This window comes from Portunus trituberculatus, chromosome 41 (genome assembly GCF_017591435.1).
Source record: "Portunus trituberculatus isolate SZX2019 chromosome 41, ASM1759143v1, whole genome shotgun sequence".
Taxonomy (NCBI): Eukaryota; Metazoa; Arthropoda; class Malacostraca; order Decapoda; family Portunidae; genus Portunus; species Portunus trituberculatus.
Genome location: NC_059295.1, coordinates 11,390,030 through 11,409,107, shown reverse-complemented (window position 1 = coordinate 11,409,107; position 19,078 = coordinate 11,390,030). Strand labels below are relative to the sequence as shown.

Here is a 19,078-nt window from a genome sequence, read left to right as displayed (position 1 = left end):
TACCACAGGTTAGTGTCTCCACAATGGACAGTTATTTCACCCTCTACACCTGCCACATCCTGTTGACTCCCACCTCCTTAAATGTTGGAGTCTGCTAGTTTTTTGTATGAAAAGCAGGTGTCTGTGATAGAAATGTAATTTTTAATGCTAAAATTAATTTCTTCACTTACCTGTTTTTCATACAAAAGCAAGTGCCCTCCCTTCCTCCCCCAGTCTGTTTCAATGCACATGATAATTAACTGAGGGGCAGCGCAGCCGATTCCATCGGTAGCGCTGGGCACCGCACTGGCGGAATTTTTTAAAGTCTCGCCGTACAAAAGTAAGTGAAACAGTGGAACTGCTAGTTTTTTTTTATGAAAAACAGGTAAGTGAATAAATTAATTTTAGCATTAAAAGTTATATATATATATATATATATATATATATATATATATATATATATATATATATATATATATATATATATATATATTGTGAGGGGCACCGTCTTAATCTCCTTTAATTTATTATTTCATTATGTGCCTATTATATGGCGGCCACCCAGTGCGAGCCCCTCGGGCTGTTCTGCTGAGCAGACAACCCACCTCCCTCTTCTCGCTTGCAAGCGGGAGTCAGTACCAAGGTAGTCTTCAGCTGAGGTGGACACGGACGCTCGTGGTTCTGGCACATGGTAGAGCTACGTGTTGCTGGGCTTCTCTAGGTGCTCACTAGTTATCGGTCTGGGAGTTGTGCCCTCCTGTTTGAGTAGCTGGCTTGCTACTGGGTAGACCGTGGCTGTAGAACAGTGGCTTGTTGTTCTAGGAGAAGCATAGTTGGTTTGGCTACACTTCTCGGGTGTTGCATTTGTTCACTCGTGGTGGGGGCGCGGAGAGACGCGTTAGTGTCTCGTCTCGATTGTTGTAGGTGGCCGTGGTCACCAGTGGGGTTTGGTGGCTGACTGTGTGCCCTCATCATTTGTTGTGTAGTATCAGTAGTATACTGTTTATAGTACCGGCCAGTCTTCAGCTGAGGTAACAAGTACGCTCTGGGCACAAGATAGAGATACGTGTGCTGGACTGTGTGTTAGAGGTACGCAACTAGTCATTGGTTTGGGAGTTGTGCCCTCCTTGAGTAGCTGGCATGCTACTGGTAGACCGTGACTGTTAGAGCAATGGGCTTGTTGCTCTAGGAGAAGCGTAGTTGGTTCGGCTGCACTTCTGTTTTGCGTCCGTCCTGTCATGTGGCGGCAACGCGTGGGAGAGACGCGCGGCATTGTCTCGTCCTGTTTGTCTTGTGGTGGCCATAGTCACCAGTGTGTTTTGGTGGGCGGCTGTGTGCCCCATCATCTTTAGTATAGCCCCAGTGGTATACTGTAGTGTAGTGGTTGTAGCCACGCCTACTAGTGAATGCTGAGAGGCTTCATGCTGTCGGCCAGGTGTGCGTAGTTCTCGTCCACCAGACTTGTCTGTGACGAGTATCTGGACTCCTTGTATGGCTGTTGTCATCCGTAGGTGGTGTCTGGGCTTGTGTGTACACCACCGGATGTGCTGTACACATCATATGTTGTAGTAATAGCCTAGGGAAGTCAGTCTGATAGGTGTTAGGAAGCACTTGTAGTAATAGATAGTATAGTAATATATACACTGCGCGTGTTGTCCCAGTCTGTGATTCATCACCGTCTGTGGGCAAGGTGTGTGGAGAGGCATTAATACTTCATAGAGAAGTGGGTGGAATTGTCCTTGTGGGCGGTTTCTCCAGGGGGTATTAAGGCCTCGCCCTGTTACACATAACATCTACCATTTATAAATTCTACTTGGTTGGGTACAGGAGGAGAAGGAGTTGCTAAGGAGATTCCCTTACAGTGGGGGGAAGTTATACACTGTTGGCGACCTTTAAAGAACCTGAGTGTTGCGGCTGCTGTGATTTATAGTGGTGGGGGGCCTGTGGAGTGTTATATCCCCCACTAACTGTACAGTAATAAACTGGCGATCGTGCCAGACCAACACACTCCTCAGTGGGCAGCAGCAGATAGTCACAGCTAGAGTGGCGTACGTGACAATATATATATATATATATATATATATATATATATATATATATATATATATATATATATACACTTAACCCTCAGCTATCGCGCCCAATTGGGGCCAAAATAGCCACGCCATAGCCGAAAACGCGATAGCCGAATTGATCTTGGCGGGAAGACGGTTTTGGCAAATGAGCGCTCAAATATTCCATGACGTCATGGCAGGGCGCGCGATAGCAGGCATCTAAGGTCACGATAATTAAATTTTAGCAGCTTTTCATGGGTGTGATAGCAATAAACGCGAGCAAGTCGCGATAGCAGAGGGTTGACTGTATATATATATATATATATATATATATATATATATATATATATATATATATATATATATATATATATATATATATATATATATATATATATATATATATATATATATATATATATATATATATATATATATATATATATACACACAGTTAGGTCCCGTTACGCCAGAGTTACGTTCCTGAAACATGACGTAAGTCGATTTTGTACGTAACTCGAGTTTTTGTACTTTCAAAGCATATTATCGAGTTTTCAACCAATCATTTTTTATGGTTATTCAGGTAAGTAAAAGGTTATATTGTTATATTGGTATATTATTTACAACTATGTAGGAATATATTGATTAGGGCCGCGAAGGACTGCAGGTTGCCGAGAGGGGCGGCCTGAGGCCGCCAGGAGGGTGGGCAGGTCGAATGTTGTGACGCCCAGGGCGGACAGCTGGGAGCTTTGTGGAGTGCAGTAGGAGTAGAAGCGTTATATAAGTAAAAGGTTATATTGTTATATTATTTACAAGTATGTAGGAATATGAAACACAAGCTTGTTTTTGTTGTTGATTAGGGCCGCGAACGCGAAGGACTGCATGTTGCCAGAGGGGTGGACGCCTGAGGCCGCCAGGAGGGTAGGCAGGTCGAATGTTGTGACGCCCAGGGTGGACAGCTGGGAGCGTAGTGCAGTGCGGTGGGAGTAGAAGCGTGGGCAGCGGAGCAGGAAATGCAATAGGAAAGGGCAATAGGGATCAGCAGACAGGCGCAGACGGTGCAAGTGAGCTGCAAGTGTCGTGTGGCCCAGGCGAAGGCTCCGGAGTTGTTATTGTTGTGATAGGTGCGTGAGCCCTCAAGGTCGTCAACCTCCCCGTTGTCATGGTAACGGGCTTCCCATTTTCTTCTTCACTCCCTTACACAGCTGCTGCCTCCTTCTCATGTCTTTTAATTATGTCCACTTTTTCTTGTAGCGTAATGGTTTTCCTTTTCTTAGCATCACTGCTATCACTCAGGAGTTTTCTTTTTGGTGCCATTGAGCAAGATACTAAGATAGTCAGCAAACGCAGATGTAGGAACACTCTTGCCAGGGGCGACGGTGTGGTGGAACTGAGGTACGTAGAGTGTTATTGTATTCAAGCGTGAGGTGGGCGGTGTGGTGGATAACCACTAGTGACGCCTGGCGGCCAACAATAACAATAAACCCCGCGCTTTACGATTTATAAATTTTCAATTTTTTAAATCTTAAATTGCCTTATAGTGGACTGACGTAAGTGCGAGTTTGACGTAACTCGAGACCTTATTGTATATATATATGAACAGTGGAGACTCAATGCTCGAACTCAATTAGTTCCAAATGGCTGTTTTAGTATCAAAAAGTTCATCTATCAATACATATAAATCAGATAATTCTTTCTAATCTTAGCTAAACCTCAATTTTATAAAAATTTCAATATACAGTGTGCTCAATACTCGAATGTCTAAATACTCAAACTTTTCAGTACTCGAATGCAAAAGTTGAATTTAATACTTGAAAAATACCTAATAGTCAAATACCAGACAGGTGGTGGTAAACAAAGGCTTGCTGGCCTCTTCTCCTCCCTACGCCAGTTGTGCTGCCGTGGTCATCAGAATAACATTCTTGTGCATTCTCTCTGCAGTTTTACATTTATAAACTTACATTAACACCAAAGGCTTATTAGTGGTGAAAATTACTGGTAACAAACGGCCACACATTAGTTCATATACCGGATACTGGTGCACATCCTTTGTCCTGCCACAGTCTTGAGAAAAACAACATCCTTCTGCATTCTGTTGGTAGTTTTTCATTTAGAAACTTACAATGGCACCAAAGAGGCTTATTAGTGATGAAAATAAGGAATCTGGTGAGAGTGTAAGTGTTAGTGAGCCAAATCCCTTCACTAGTGGATTCACAGGAATAACACCAGGAGAAAAGTTACAAAGACGTTTCATGGATGGTGACTCGTCCTCCAACGATCTCCCTCCTCCTCCCCACCCTTCTCCCCTCCTCTTCTAATTTATTCATCACCAGCCTTTATTTACGGTATGTACAAATAAAAAAAGAAGAAAAAATACATTGAAATTTTTACAAACTAGAGGTTTTGTTAAGATCAGAACGAAATACCTGATTTATATGTATTATTAGTTAAACCTTTTAATACTTGAACAGCCATTTGAAACAAATTAAGTTCGAATATTGAGTCTCCACTGTACAGTAAACCCTCGGTATAACAGATAATGTGGGGACGGGTCTGTCGTTATATCCGAAGATCCATTATAACTGATGATCTGTTATACCCGATGGAAATGATGAACAAATCCGTTATTTCCTGAAGTTTGTCCGGTTTTTATGCCTGCCGCCTCCCCACTCCCGCGGCACGTCACATAGAGTTCCTGTGACATGTTATGGGACAACTCCCTCGCTGTAATGGATGAAAATCTGTTATAGCGAGGGTTTGTCTGGTCATATTTTTTGTCCGTTATATACAAGATCCAGTATGTCAAGATCCATTATATCAAGGATTTACTGTCATTTTTTTTTATATGATTTGATTTGTACATACCATAAGTAAAGGCTGGTAATGGATAACGTAGGAGAGGAGGGGAGAAGGTGAGGAGGAGGACAGAGGTCATCGGAGGACGAATCACCATCCATGAAAACGTCTTTTTAACTTTTCTACTTGTGCGAATCCTGTGAACCCACTAGTGGAGGGCTATTGCTCACTAACATTTGCGCCCTCACTCGATCCCATATTTTCACCAATAATAAGCCTCTTTTGTGCCATTATAAGTTTGTGAATGAAAAACTACAGAATGCAGAAGAAAGTTGTTTTTTTAAGACTGCGGCAGGACTACAGATGCGCATCGCTATCCGGTATACCATTTTACCAATATTACCAGTCAAACGAGTATCAGAATGGGAAAATAGTGGCTGTGGGGGGAGAGAGGTTTATGACATTGGTCTGACCATGTTATGAAGATCAGTTAGGCATTGGCTTTTTCGGGGATTTCTCAGCCTGTGGCGCTGCTAAACTTTGTGTTGAGCAAATTATGGGATTAGAGCCTGTATGTCAATGAGAACCTTGCTTCCCACACACCACCTCTCTCTCTCTCTCTCTCTCTCTCTCTCTCTCTCTCTCTCTCTCTCTCTCTCTCTCTCTCTCTCTCTCTCTCTCTCTCTCTCTCTCTCATCCTATCTGGTAGCGGAAGGAAGTGACCCATGGATCAACACGGTCAGTTTGACCTGCGACCTCGCTCAATCACCCAAAGGGATGTGACAATGCTCGGAGGAAACGTTGTCAAGTATGGTTGTGTTTGCAAAAACAATGCAAAATATATCTAAAAATAAACACAAATTACTTTAACTTGCCATTTTAGACCATCACAATGTATATGTACTACAACACCATTCAGTTACGAAGTATTAAGTACTTGACTTGAGGCGCATATTGGTACATATGTGACAGCGCCGCAGGCCAGGAAATACCCGAGAAAGCCAACGCCTAAACGATCTTCATAAAATTGTCAGACCATATTTGTGCAGTTGTTTAGTTACCAGATATTTTCATTACTAATCAGCCTTTGGTGTTAATGTAAGTTTATAAATGAAAAACTACAGACAGAAAGCATGAGAATGTTATTCTGATGACTGTGGCAACACAACTGGTGTAGGGAGAAGAAAGAGATCAGGGAGCCTATGTTTACAACTATGTGTGTAGACATTCGACTATCAGGTATTTTTTTTAGTATTGAATCTAACTTTTTCGATCGAGTATTGGAAAGTTCGACTGTATATATATATGTATATATATATATATATATATATATATATATATATATATATATATATATATATATATATATATATATATATATATATACACAGGTGACTCTTGATTTACACATGTTTAATTTACACGTTTTTGTTAACCCTTATGTTCCAGCGATCTTATATGAACGATTGCATCAGTGCGTCCGTAGCGACGGCGATCATTCCCATAATCAAGAATTTTCGCGCCTCATGTTTGAGCTCCACACACGGTTTCTCGAGTCAGATGGCGAGTGGAAGCATCTGGCTTCTTTTTCCACCCGTAGTGTTGCTACTAGCTCTGTATATATAGGGGTAATGAAGCTATTCTCCCATTCTGAGGGCAACACTTGGCAACCCCAGCGACCTGCCTTGTCAAAAACACCCTGATAAGTGTGAAGGGATGTCTCAGTTCATAACTCACTATGGAACAAGACAGATGATTTTTATTTAGCAGTGCTTCTGAGCCTGACTACAGTGACAGTGATTATGAGGAAGAAACTGAAGAAAGCGAAGACAGCAGTAGTGAAGACTTGGAAAATGATTCAGAGGATCCACCTGTTTTCTCAGAACAGAGAGAAGACAGAGATAGTGGTGATGGAGAAAACTCCAAACATCGTATTGAGAACCCAGAGTGGCTCACGGAGATGCAGGCGTGCCTTTCGTGTTCTGGGAAGACGATCAAGGGGGCGTTTGTGTGTGAGAGAGAGAGAGAGAGAGAGAGATGATACCTACATGTTATTTCCTTGAAACTTGATATGAAAAGGGGTGAAAGAATATCTCTCTCTCTCTCTCCCTCTCTCTCTCTCTCTCTCTCTCTCTCTCTCTCTCTCTCTCTCTCTCTCTCTCTCATTGGAAGTGTACAATTTCTCTTCCAAGATGAGAAAGAGAGAGAGAGTGTGTGTGTGTGTGTGTGTGTGTGTGTGTGTGTGTGTTTCACTGTTTGATCTGCTGCAGTCTCTGACGAGACAGCCAGACGTTACCCTACGGAACGAGCTCAGAGCTCATTATTTCCGATCTTCGGATAGGCCTGAGACCAGGCACACACCACACACCGGGACAACAAGGTCACAACTCCTCGATTTACATCCCGTACCTACTCACTGCTAGGTGAACAGGGCTACGTGAAAGGAGACACACCCAAATATCTCCACCGGCCGGGAATCGAACCCCGGTCCTCTGGCTTGTGAAGCCAGCGCTCTAACCACTGAGCTACCTACCTGTGTGTGCGTGTGTGTGTTAGCGCGATGTCACTGCTCACCGAGCTGTTTCTGCTTGACGGATCGCACAGCGGGCGAAGGAGAAATCCTTGATAAGGCAATAACTAAACTTTCAGAGGTCACATTGAGCTAGAAAGTACATCATTGTATTCAGAATAACAAAGAGAAAATAATTATTAGTATTCAAACAGTCTTCTGACAATTTCTACGTTTACCATTTTTACCCATCATGGGATATTGGAAAATAGTTTAATCACTGGAACATAAGGGTTAATACGCAGCCAAAAAAATATTATAATTAAATAAATTTGCGCAATTGGTTTGCTTATATGTGATTTGGCCCAACCGCATTTTCAAACTGAGCGCCAGACGCAATTTCAAACTGTGCCCCAAAGAGTGGACAGTGACGGCGAGTGCCTGTGAGGGGTGAAAACATTGGCGTCCTGTGTTTATTTTTTTTTTACTAGTGTTTACTTTTATACTGTGGGGTTATTTTTGATAAGAGGATTTTTGATAAAGTGGAAAAGCTCAGAGGAAAATGGTGACTGACTGTGGTGTGAGTGGTGAAGGCAGTGACGCAGTGAGTGTTGTGTTTACCTATTCTTTGTTTTGTTGTTTTCTCTTATTATTTTTTGCTTTTCCCTTTACTTTAAATACACTTCTAGTATTTAGAATGGTAAATAATAAAAACATGTTAATTTAGCCAAATAAATAGAGTACAGTAATAGTCTGCTTAACGAACGTTCGTCTAACGGAATTTCCAGTTTAACGTACTATATAAGGTTAGACCAAAAAGTCCGCATAATGTACAACCACATCCGTTTTAGCGAATTTTCTGGGTTTGAATTTGCCGGGTGAGGGACCGAATGTGGCAGCTTCGCTGTGATTGTCTGGCTCCCCGCCTGTCTCTAGTGCTCCTGGAACTGGATCCAAGATTCTTTAACAACCTCAGAGCAACCTCCCGCCGCGAAATAGCTTCCATGAATGCTTCGAGGGACGGTGACGAGATTGCTCTGAGGTTGCTAGAAGCACTACCTCTGGAGGTGGTGTTACTGTCTTATATATGCATATATGTTCACAAAACAACATTTCTATTAGCTTTTTACAAACCTTGCCCCCAAGAAAGGATTGTTTTGTAATGTATAAAGTGAAATCTTACATGGAAAACCAAAAAAATAAAACAGATGATAAGATCGGCCACAGATGGCGGAAACTCCGGCGACTTGGCCACTTCTTCTTGTGACCTTTTTAGCATGTTGTCTTTCACCACAATATTAAATTTGTTTCCACTCCTCTATTGCCTGCTATAATGAATATCATATCTTAGTACTGTCATACCTCGCCCAACATCACAGTTACATTCCTGAGCTCGTCGTGCATGGCAAGATTTGTGTTGGCCGAATGATAGGCCCTATGGGAAAATAGGGGTTACATTCCCAGATCCTCCCCAAAAAAACACTTTTTTACCAAAAAGACTGAAAAAAAAACAATAAATGAAGTACTAAACACATTTTATTTAACTACAGTACTTGTACAGTAATACTCCGCTTAACGAACAGGATAGGGGGTGTCAAAGCTGTTCGTAGAGCGGAAATTCATTAAGCGGACGTAATTTTCCCATACGAAATAATGGAAATAGGGGGGATGCGTTCTGGGCTGGTCCCCAACATACCACATGGGTAAAAAAAATATATATATATATATATATATATATATATATATATATATATATATATATATATATATATATATATATATATTTCTATTAGCTTTTTACAACCCTTACCCCCAAGAAAGGATTGTTTTGTAATGCATAAAGTGAAATCTTACATGGAATACCAAAAAATAAAGCAGAGATGATGAGATCGGCCACAGATGGCAGAGACTCCGGCGACTTGGCCGCTTCTTTTTCTTGTGACAATTTTAGCTTGGCGCGTTGTCTTTCACCATGATATTAAATTTGATTTCACTCCTCTATTGCCTGCTATAATGGATATATCTTAGTATTCGTGTACGCTTAACGAATTTCCGCTCTACGAACAGCTTTGACACCCCTTATCCTGTTTATTAAGCGGAGTATTACTGTACTAGTACTGTAGTTTAATAAAATGTGTGTTTGGTACTTCATTTATTTATTTATTTTTTTTCAGTCTTTTTGGTAAAAAAGTTTTTTTGGGGGAGGATCTGGGAACCTAACCCGTATTTTCCCATAGGGCCTATTATTCGCCCAACATGAATCTTGCTGTGCACGACGAACTCAGGAACCTAACTGTCATGTTGGGCGAGGTATGACAATATAAATAAATATATATATATATATATATATATATATATATATATATATATATATATATATATATATATACACACACAGGCAACCCCCGTTTAACGAAGGTTCACACAACGAAATTTCGCTACAACGAAGGTTTCATTTTACTACCATCTGCTCGTTTAACGAACACCAAACTTGCTTTAAAGAAGTTTTATCCAGGTAATTTTTTTTCCAAATTTGAAAGCCCCACCGTATCACGCAAGCTGACAGGCTTTTGAATACACCAGGAGCTGCTGGTACTAAGGCCTGCCTCAGGAGAAATCCTGAGACACATGTAGAATAAAGATCAAGATCAAGATCAAACCTCTCGTGGACAACACGCGCACCACTCACTCCCCAGTCGAAACATAACAGCGTCAGCAGCAGCTCGTCTTCCCTAGCTCAACTTACCACCAAAATGCCCTGCAATGTGGCCTAGCGTTCCTAAGAAGACCAGGAAGTCTCTTACTCTCGAAGTGAAGCTGGATATTATTCACAGACACGAGAGAGGCCAGAAAACTAATAACATTGCTCGCCACCATCTTGACTCCATCTACTGTCTACTATTTTCAAGTCAGCAGACTCTATTAAGAAGGCTGGTGAGACCGTATCTTCCTTGCAAGCTAAAAGAACCACCTGAACTCGTGACTCTACAATGGATAAAATGGAAAGGCTTGTGGAAATGTGCTACATAAGTTTTGTATGCGGTACAATGATGCGCACTTTGTTTACATTCCACATGTTGCCGGTTAGTGTCTTTCCCTTTTCACTCTCCCTTCCTTCATAAAGTTAAGATCAACATTATAAAGTTACGTACATACATACATTAGTGTACATTATAATGACTTAAATTAAACTACCTAAATATTTAACTTCATAATTTTTACTTTCATTAAACCTTTTACTGTACTATGATGCACTCTCGCTTTGCTTACTCTTAATGGAAGTTTAAATCAGAGGTTAAACTTGTTATAATCGGTTCACTTAACAAAGTTTTGCTGAACAAAGTGTTTTTTAGGAACGTAACCTCTTCGTTAAGAAGGGGTTGCCCATATATATATATATATATATATATATATATATATATATATATATATATATATATATATATATATACACAGTGGAGAATCAATACTCGAACGTCTAAATACCTTAAACTTTTCAATACTCGAACGCAAAAACTTGATTTAATACTTGAAACAATATCTGATAGTGAAACATCCACACACGTGGTTGTAAACAAAGGCTCCCTGGTGTGCCCCTTCCCCCTCTGCCAGTTTTGACTTGTGCTGCCGCATTTATCAGAATAACATTCTCCTGCAATCTATCTAGTTTTTCATTTAAAAACTTACATTAACACCAAAGGCTTATTAGTGGTGAAAATATCTGGTAATCAAATGGCCGCACATTTGGTCATATACAAAGCTATGTCATCTCCCTTCTTGCAGCCACCACTGTACTGTTCTAATACTGTATTACTTGTAATACTGGTATGCCAGATGCCAGTGCACATCCCTAGTCCTTTAACAGTCTTGAGAAAACAACATTCTTCTGCATTCTGTCTGTAGTTTTTCATTTAGAAACTTAGATGTCACCAAAGAGGCTTACTAGTGATGAAAATAAGGAATTTGATGAGAATGCAAGTGTTAGTGAGCCACAGCACTCTATTAGTGGAATCACAGGAATCACACCAGGAGAAACATTACAAAGATGTTTTCATGAATGGTTACTCATCCTCAGGTGACCTCCCTCCTCCTCCCCTCCTCTTCTAAGTTATCCTTACCAGACTTCACTTATGGTATGTACAAATCAAAATTGTAAAAAAAAAAAATACATTGAACTTTTTTATAAACTTCAGGTTTTGCTAAGATTAGAACAAATTACCTGGTTTATAGGTATCAATACTCAACAACCATTTGGAACTAATTAAGTTCGAGTATTGAGTCTCCACTGTATGTATTTCAAAACTGCCCTCCAACGGTTTCTATCCTTCTCTCTGCAACTTTATCTCAAGTTTCCTCTCTGACCGTTCTACTGCAGCTGTGGTAGACGGCTACTATTCTCCTAAATCTATTAACAATGGTGTTCCTCAGGGCTCTGTCCTATCACCCACTTTCTATTATTCATTAATGATATTAACCAAACTTCTTGCCCTATCCACTCCTATGCTGATGATACCACCCTACATCTTTCCATGTCCTTTCAGAGGTGACCAACCCTTCAGGAAGTCAACAGATCACACAGGAACACCACAGAATGCCTGACTTCTGATCTCTCAAAGATTTCTGATTGAGGCAGAGAAAACTTAGTTTTCAGTGCCTCAAAAACTCAGTTCCTCCATCTATCAACTCTACACAACCTTCCAGACAACTATCCCCTCCTCTTCAGTGACACTCAACTGTCTCCCTCTTCCACGCTAAATTTCCTCAGTCTGTCCTTTACTCATAATCTTAACTGGAAACTTCACATCTCATCTTTTGCTAAAACAGCTTCTATGAAGTTAGGCATTCTGCAGTGTCTCCACCAGTTTTTCTACCCCCTCCCTCCCAACTGCTAACTCTGTACAAGGACCTTATTTGTCCTTGTATGGAGTACTCTTCGCATGTGTGGGGGTTCCACTTATACAGCTTATTTAGATAGGGTGGAATCAAAAGTTTTTTGTCTCATCAACTCCCCTCCGCTGACTGACTATCTTCAACCTCTTTCTCATCATTGAAATGTTGCATCCCTTTCTATCTATTATCATTATTTTCATTCTAACTGCTCTATTGATCTTGCTAACTGCATGCCATGCCGCCTCCTTTGTCCTCGCCACACAAGGCTTTCTTCCTCTCATCCCTATTCTGTCCAACCCTCTAATACATGAGTTAGCCAGTATTCTCAAACATTCATACCTTTCACTGGTAAACTCTGGAACTCCCTACCTGCTTCTGTATTTCTATCATCCTATGAGTTGACTCTATTAAGAGAGAGGTCTCGTGACATTTGTCCCAGGTTTTTGGCTGATTCTTTCGGATTTTTTAGAGAAACAGCAATTCTGGTGGGCCTTTTTTTTCTAATATTTTGTTGCCCTTGGCAGTTCTCCCTCTTGCATAATATATATATATATATATATATATATATATATATATATATATATATATATATATATATATATATATATATATATATATATATATATATACACTGATCGATCAAGTGAGTCACAGGTCATTACCATGTAAAGTTGTCTAAACTAACCCATCAACAAGGCTGGAAAAAGAGGATAAGGTATACAGTGAGTTGTATATGATGAGTGATGACTGTAAATGTGTAAATATCTATTGTAAGAGTCGATCTTTCTATGTGTAACTAATGGTGAGTAACGAGACAGATGCCCCGAACCAGGACCTCGAGGAGGGGAATGAACGAGTAAGTGAGCAGATTGAGAGAAACATGAACGGGGGGATTGCCACGTGTGAACCCACCCTGAGGCAAATACTGAGGACTTATATGCCAGGTAAGTGCAGCAGCCTGACACACCCAGTCAGCAAGCTGACCAGACCTATTAGACAAGCTACTCTCTCTCTCTGCTGCTCTGCAACGACCCAGAAATGGGTGTGAAGGTGGAGAGCAGGGTGTCAGGGGAGATGTAGGAGCACCACCGTGTGATGGAGAACTTAAGTGACGCCGGACAAGGCAGATGATGGTGCCCGGCCTGTGACCACCCCTGTTCAGGCCCCCTTTTTGTCCTCATGACCTAGTCATCGGGATACAATTGCCGGTAGTGACCACCAGCATAAGGAAAGGAGGAGCGAGGAAGTGAGAGGGTTTATCTACCATTAACCATCCAAGCCCGGGGGCAGCGGATCAACCGAAGGAAGGAGAAAGTCGTGGGGAGAAGACAGGGGAATAGAAGCAACACAGGATCACCGTGAGGAGGGAAATACGGGAAAAGTGCTTGTGACAGTGATCAACCGAAGGATGGAGAAGACAGGGAAATGGAAGCAACAGAGGATCACTGTTAGGAGGGAAATACAGGAAGATTGATTGTGACAGTGGCTAGGTAGCCCTGCTAGATTGTGCAACTATTATATTGTGGAGAAGATATGTATGTACATAGTATGAATCTCTGTGGGTCATTCATCCTAGATAGTTTTCCCAGTTTTTGCTATCTCAAAAATTGGATGGTGACAGCTAAATCAGAAAGGTAAAGAAAAGGTGACAGTATATATATATATATATATATATATATATATATATATATATATATATATATATATATATATATATATATATATATATATATATATATATATATATATATATATATATATATATATATATATATATATATATATATATATATATATATATATATATATATATATATATATATATATATATATATATATATATATATATATATATATATATATATATATATATATATATATGTATGTGTGTGTGTGTGTGTGTGTGTGTGTGTGTATATATATATATATATATATATATATATATATATATATATATATATATATATATATATATATATATATATATATATATATATATATATATATATATATATATATATATATATATATATATATATATATATATATATATATATATATGCAGTAAGGTCTCAGTTTACGTCAGACTTACATTCCTGAAACATGACGTAAGTTGATTTTGTACGTAACTCGAGTTTCCGTACATTTCAAAGCATATTATCGAGTTTTCAAGCAATCATTGTTTATGGTCATTCAGGTAAGTTAAAGGTTATATTGTTATATTATTTACAACTATGTAGGAATATGAAACACAAGCTTGTTTTTGTTGTTGATTAGGGCCACTGACGAAGGACTGCAGGTTGCCGAGAGGGTGGGCGCCTGAGGCCGCCAGGAGGGTGGGCAGGTCGAATGTTGTGCCCAGGGCGGACAGCTGGGGCGTGGTGCAGTGCGGTGGGAGTAGAAGCGTGGGCAGCGGGCAGGAAATGCAATAGGAAAGGGCAATAGGGATCAGCAGACAGGCGCAGGCGGTGCAAGTGAGCTGCAGTGTCGTGTGGCCCAGGCGAAGGCTCGGAGTTGTTATTGTTGTGATGGGTGCGAGCCCTCAAGGTCGTCAACCTCCCGTTGTCATGGTAACGGGCTTCCCATTTTCTTCTTCCTCCCTCACACACAGCTGCTGCCTCCTTCTCATGTCTTTTAATTATGTCCTCTTTTTCTTGTAGCGTAATGGTTTTCCTTTTCTTAGCATCACTGCTGTCACTAAGAAGTTTTTCTTTGGTGCCATTGAGCAAGATACTAAGAACTTGAGTCAGTAAACGCAGAAGTAGGATAACACTCTTGCCAGGGGCGATGGTGTGGTGGAACTGAGGCAGGGTGTTATTGTATTCAAGCGTGAGGCGGGCGGTGTGGCGGTAACCAACCACCAACAATAACAATAAATCCCGCTTTACGATTTATAAATTTTCAATTTTTAATCTTAAATTGCCTTATAGTGGACTGACGTAACTACGAGTTTGGCGTAACTCGAGACCGGCGTAACCGGGACTTTACTGTATATATATATATGTATATATATATATATATATATATATATATATATATATATATATATATATATATATATATATATATATATATATATATATATATATATATATATATATATATATATATATATATATATATATATATATATATATATATATATATATATATATATATATATATAGTAATACGAACAGGATAGGGAGTGTCAAAGCTGTTCGTAGAGTGAAAATTCGTTAAGCGGATGTAATTTTCCCATAGGAAATAATGGAAATAGGGGGATGCGTTCTGGGCTGGTCCCCAACATACCACATGGGTTAAAAAAAAAATTATATATACGTTTGGCAGCATATTGGGCCACTGGTGTACCACTACTTTTATGATGTCATATGAGTCATTGGAAGTTAGAGGAGCTACGTACAAATTCTCTCACATTCTCGCATTTATGTTCACAAAACAACATTTCTATTAGCTTTTTACAAACCTTGCCCTCAAGAAAGGATTGTTTTGTAATGCATAAATTGAAATCTTACATGGAATACCAAAATATAAAGCAGAGGTGAGATGAGCCACAGACGAAGCGGAGACTCACGACTCGGCCGCTTCTTCTTCTTCTTGTGACCCTTTTAGCCTGCGTGTTGTCTTTCCCCATGATATTTGTTTCCACTCCTCTATTGCCTGCTATAATGGATATCATATCTTAGTATTCATATACGCTCATGCCATGAGGATAACCTCGACTCCGTGGCACTGGTGATAGTGAATGAAATGAAATACCGCGGTATTTCATTAGTAATTCACTATCACTCAGTGCCACAGAGTCAAGGTTATCCTCATGGCATGAGCGTATATGAATACTAAGATATGATATCCATTATAGCAGGCAATAGAGGAGTGAAAACATAAACATCATGATGAAAGTAACACGCAAGCAAAAGGGTCACAAGAAGAAGAAGCGCCGAGTGGCGGCGAGTCTCCGCTGTCTGTGGCTCATCTCATCTCTGCTTTATTTTTTGGTATTCCATGTAAGATTTCACTTTATGCATTACAAAACAATCCTTTCTTGGGGCAAGGTTTGTAAAAAGCTAATAGAAATGTTGTTTTGTGAACATAAATGCATATATAAGACAGTAACACCACCTGGAGAGGTGATGTTCCCATCAACCTCAGAGCAACCTGATAGCAACCTTGTCACCGTCCCTCCATGCGTTCATGGATGCCATTTCGCTGCAAGAGGTTGCTCTGACGTTGGTAAAGAATCTTGGATCCAGTTCCAGGAGCGCTAAAGACAGAGGCGGGGAGCCAGCCAATCACAACGAAACTACCGTGTTCGGTCTTTCACCTGGCAAGTTCAAACCCAGAAAATTCGCTAAAACGGATGTGGTTGTACGTTATGTGAATTTTTGGTTTATATATAGTACATTAAACCAGAAATTCGTTAAACGAACGTTCGTTAAGCGGAGTATTACTGTAAAAACAAGAAAGAAGATCGTCGCAAAAAAGCAGCATCTGGCAAGTCTGGTGGAGGCACACAGGGACGAGAGACTAAAACTAAAGCCACAAAAAATAAAGGTAGAGGAAAGAAAGGAGGTGGAGGTGCTCATGAATCTGATTCTGATGATGACCGTCAGAAAAGCACTGGTGGTGGAGAATCTCCAGCTGTGGAGTTCCTTTCTGTTGATGACATGCAAACAGAAATTACAAATTTCTCAGAATTAGTTGATTGTCCTGAGGAACTAGTGGAGGAGCTGACCAACCATCTTCATAACCCCCTAACAAGGCAATTCCAGGAGATTGCCAAATCTGTGTTTATGGCAACTGTTGCTGTAGGAGGTGATGCAAGAAGAAAAACTCATCAGCAGTTGCAAGACAAAGTATCAGCTCTGCTTACCACTATCAAGTTGTCAGAGAAAAGCATTAAGGTATGTTAAGGGGGAATAGAATAATTGCAGAAGTAATCTGTTTTGAAGCAGATTTTGATGTGTTTATATGGTAGAAGTAAATTAACAAATTTTTCAAGACTTAAAGCACATCCACTTGATATATTACAACATTGAGACACAACTTATTAAGTGGTTTGACAAAGAGAAGTTGAAGAGGGAGGAATTTGTTAGTTTGTTCATAAGTGAAGAAGAGGATGGTAGCATGAGGGGAATCTCCACTCTAAGGTAAAAGGATAAGGTATGGAAGTTTATATAAAAAGTGTTGTGTTAAAGAGAAAGAATTTGAAGTCAAGGAAGAAATGTTTGGATAGAGGAAGATGGACGGTCTTCTATGATGGATGCTTCCAAAGCTAGCTGAGTATCAGAGATACATGAAGATATACATACTCTACTGGGAAAATAACAAAATTTCTCTTTTAGTATTTATCGTTTGTTGCCAGTCCTGCTGTTCTTTTTATTTTTTCATTTTTGACTGATTCATTGTTTCTGGGATGATAACCACTGTTTTAATCATGTACATTATCCAACAGGGTTTTCTGCTGTTTTTATTTTTCCTCAATATTGTCTGCAACTCAAATGATTTATTTGTTTATTGATATTTTTTCAAATTTGTTAGAGGCAGCCATAATAAGACTCCATTTGTTTTTGTATTTTCATTTTAGTGCATTTCCTATCTTTTATCCCTTAAGAAAATCAGTAATCTATTTCAACAAATTTTCTTTCACTTATTGTTTAATTTGTTATTTCTTCCTAAGCACTTTGTGAAGAATTCTCTCAAGATTTTTTTTTTTTTTTTTTCTCCCTCCAAAATCCAGTCCATTCATCACATTCTTTGCTGTAACTTAACTTTCTGATGTCAGTTGAAAACATAGAAGAACTGTTAAGTCTAATCTCCTCTTCCTTTTCCAAAATTTTCTACATTACTCTTCTCCATGATTTATAGTTTAGGGAGTCATTTATATTTCTTTTTAAATATTATAATTGTGTGCTCTTTTCCAGCTCTTAGGTAATTTTTCTTGTTATGCATTGATTCTTTTCATCTATACATAGAGTGAAATTGGTCTTTTGTGTCTGAGATCATATTTTGTTCTGCTTTAAATGTATGCTTACTCAATACACTGTATATATATATATATATATATATATATATATATATATATATATATATATATATATATATATATATATATATATATGTATATTGTATTGAGGACATACATTTGAGGTGAAGCCCTTCCTTATCTTTCTTCATCTCAGTCATTTTATTAGGAATGTTTATTTTGTTAGTCCTTATATACTTCATAACATCGCTATTGTTGGTTTATTCATATTATTGTCATTGAACACTATTTGGCAATGTGACATGGAACTTTTATTTTTGTGGTAGAGGGTCTTTTCCTAAAGTTGAAGCTGGATCTATGATATATGACTTACAGATAACTTTCTTCTTCGTTTGATGCAGGTTTTTGATGATGAGAAACAGATGCAGCTGAAGAAACATCTACTGAAGACACAGTGCACAGAACTAGTGAATGAACTGGTTTTGTATCTTGCTGATGACAGCCTCATAGACATTGCAGAAAATAAGGACATTACACCTGAGGTAATTTTTGTGTGAAAACAATAATAGAAATTTATGCAGTGATGGTCTTAGTGGTATAAATAATAATACTGTAGTAATATTGGTAATAATGATAATAATAATGGTAATACTGCAGTAGCTAATGATTATAATAATGATAATGATAGTGATGACAATAATAGTAATAGTAAAGATAATAATAAATAATAATAGTAATAGTTGATAGCAGTAATTATAATAATAATAAGTAATAGTTAAATAGGACCAGCAGCTTTTTCTACTGTAAGTTCATTTACTCTCTCAATTACCAGACTTTCTTCATGTTAAGGTATTTTATTTTGTT

General features: G+C 39.1%; 1 protein-coding gene across 1 annotated transcript in view; it reads left to right on the top strand.

Annotated features, from left to right (window-relative positions):
- The window catches only part of LOC123516664 (E3 UFM1-protein ligase 1-like), a 51,820-nt gene that overhangs the window by 26,389 nt on the left and 6,353 nt on the right, over window positions 1–19,078 (top strand). The window contains exons 8-11 of the mRNA XM_045276264.1: window positions 1,491–1,509; window positions 16,669–17,132; window positions 18,616–18,756; window positions 19,047–19,063. Coding sequence (XP_045132199.1) covers window positions 1,491–1,509; window positions 16,669–17,132; window positions 18,616–18,756; window positions 19,047–19,063 — 641 coding nt within the window. The remainder of the gene's footprint in view (window positions 1–1,490; window positions 1,510–16,668; window positions 17,133–18,615; window positions 18,757–19,046; window positions 19,064–19,078) is intronic.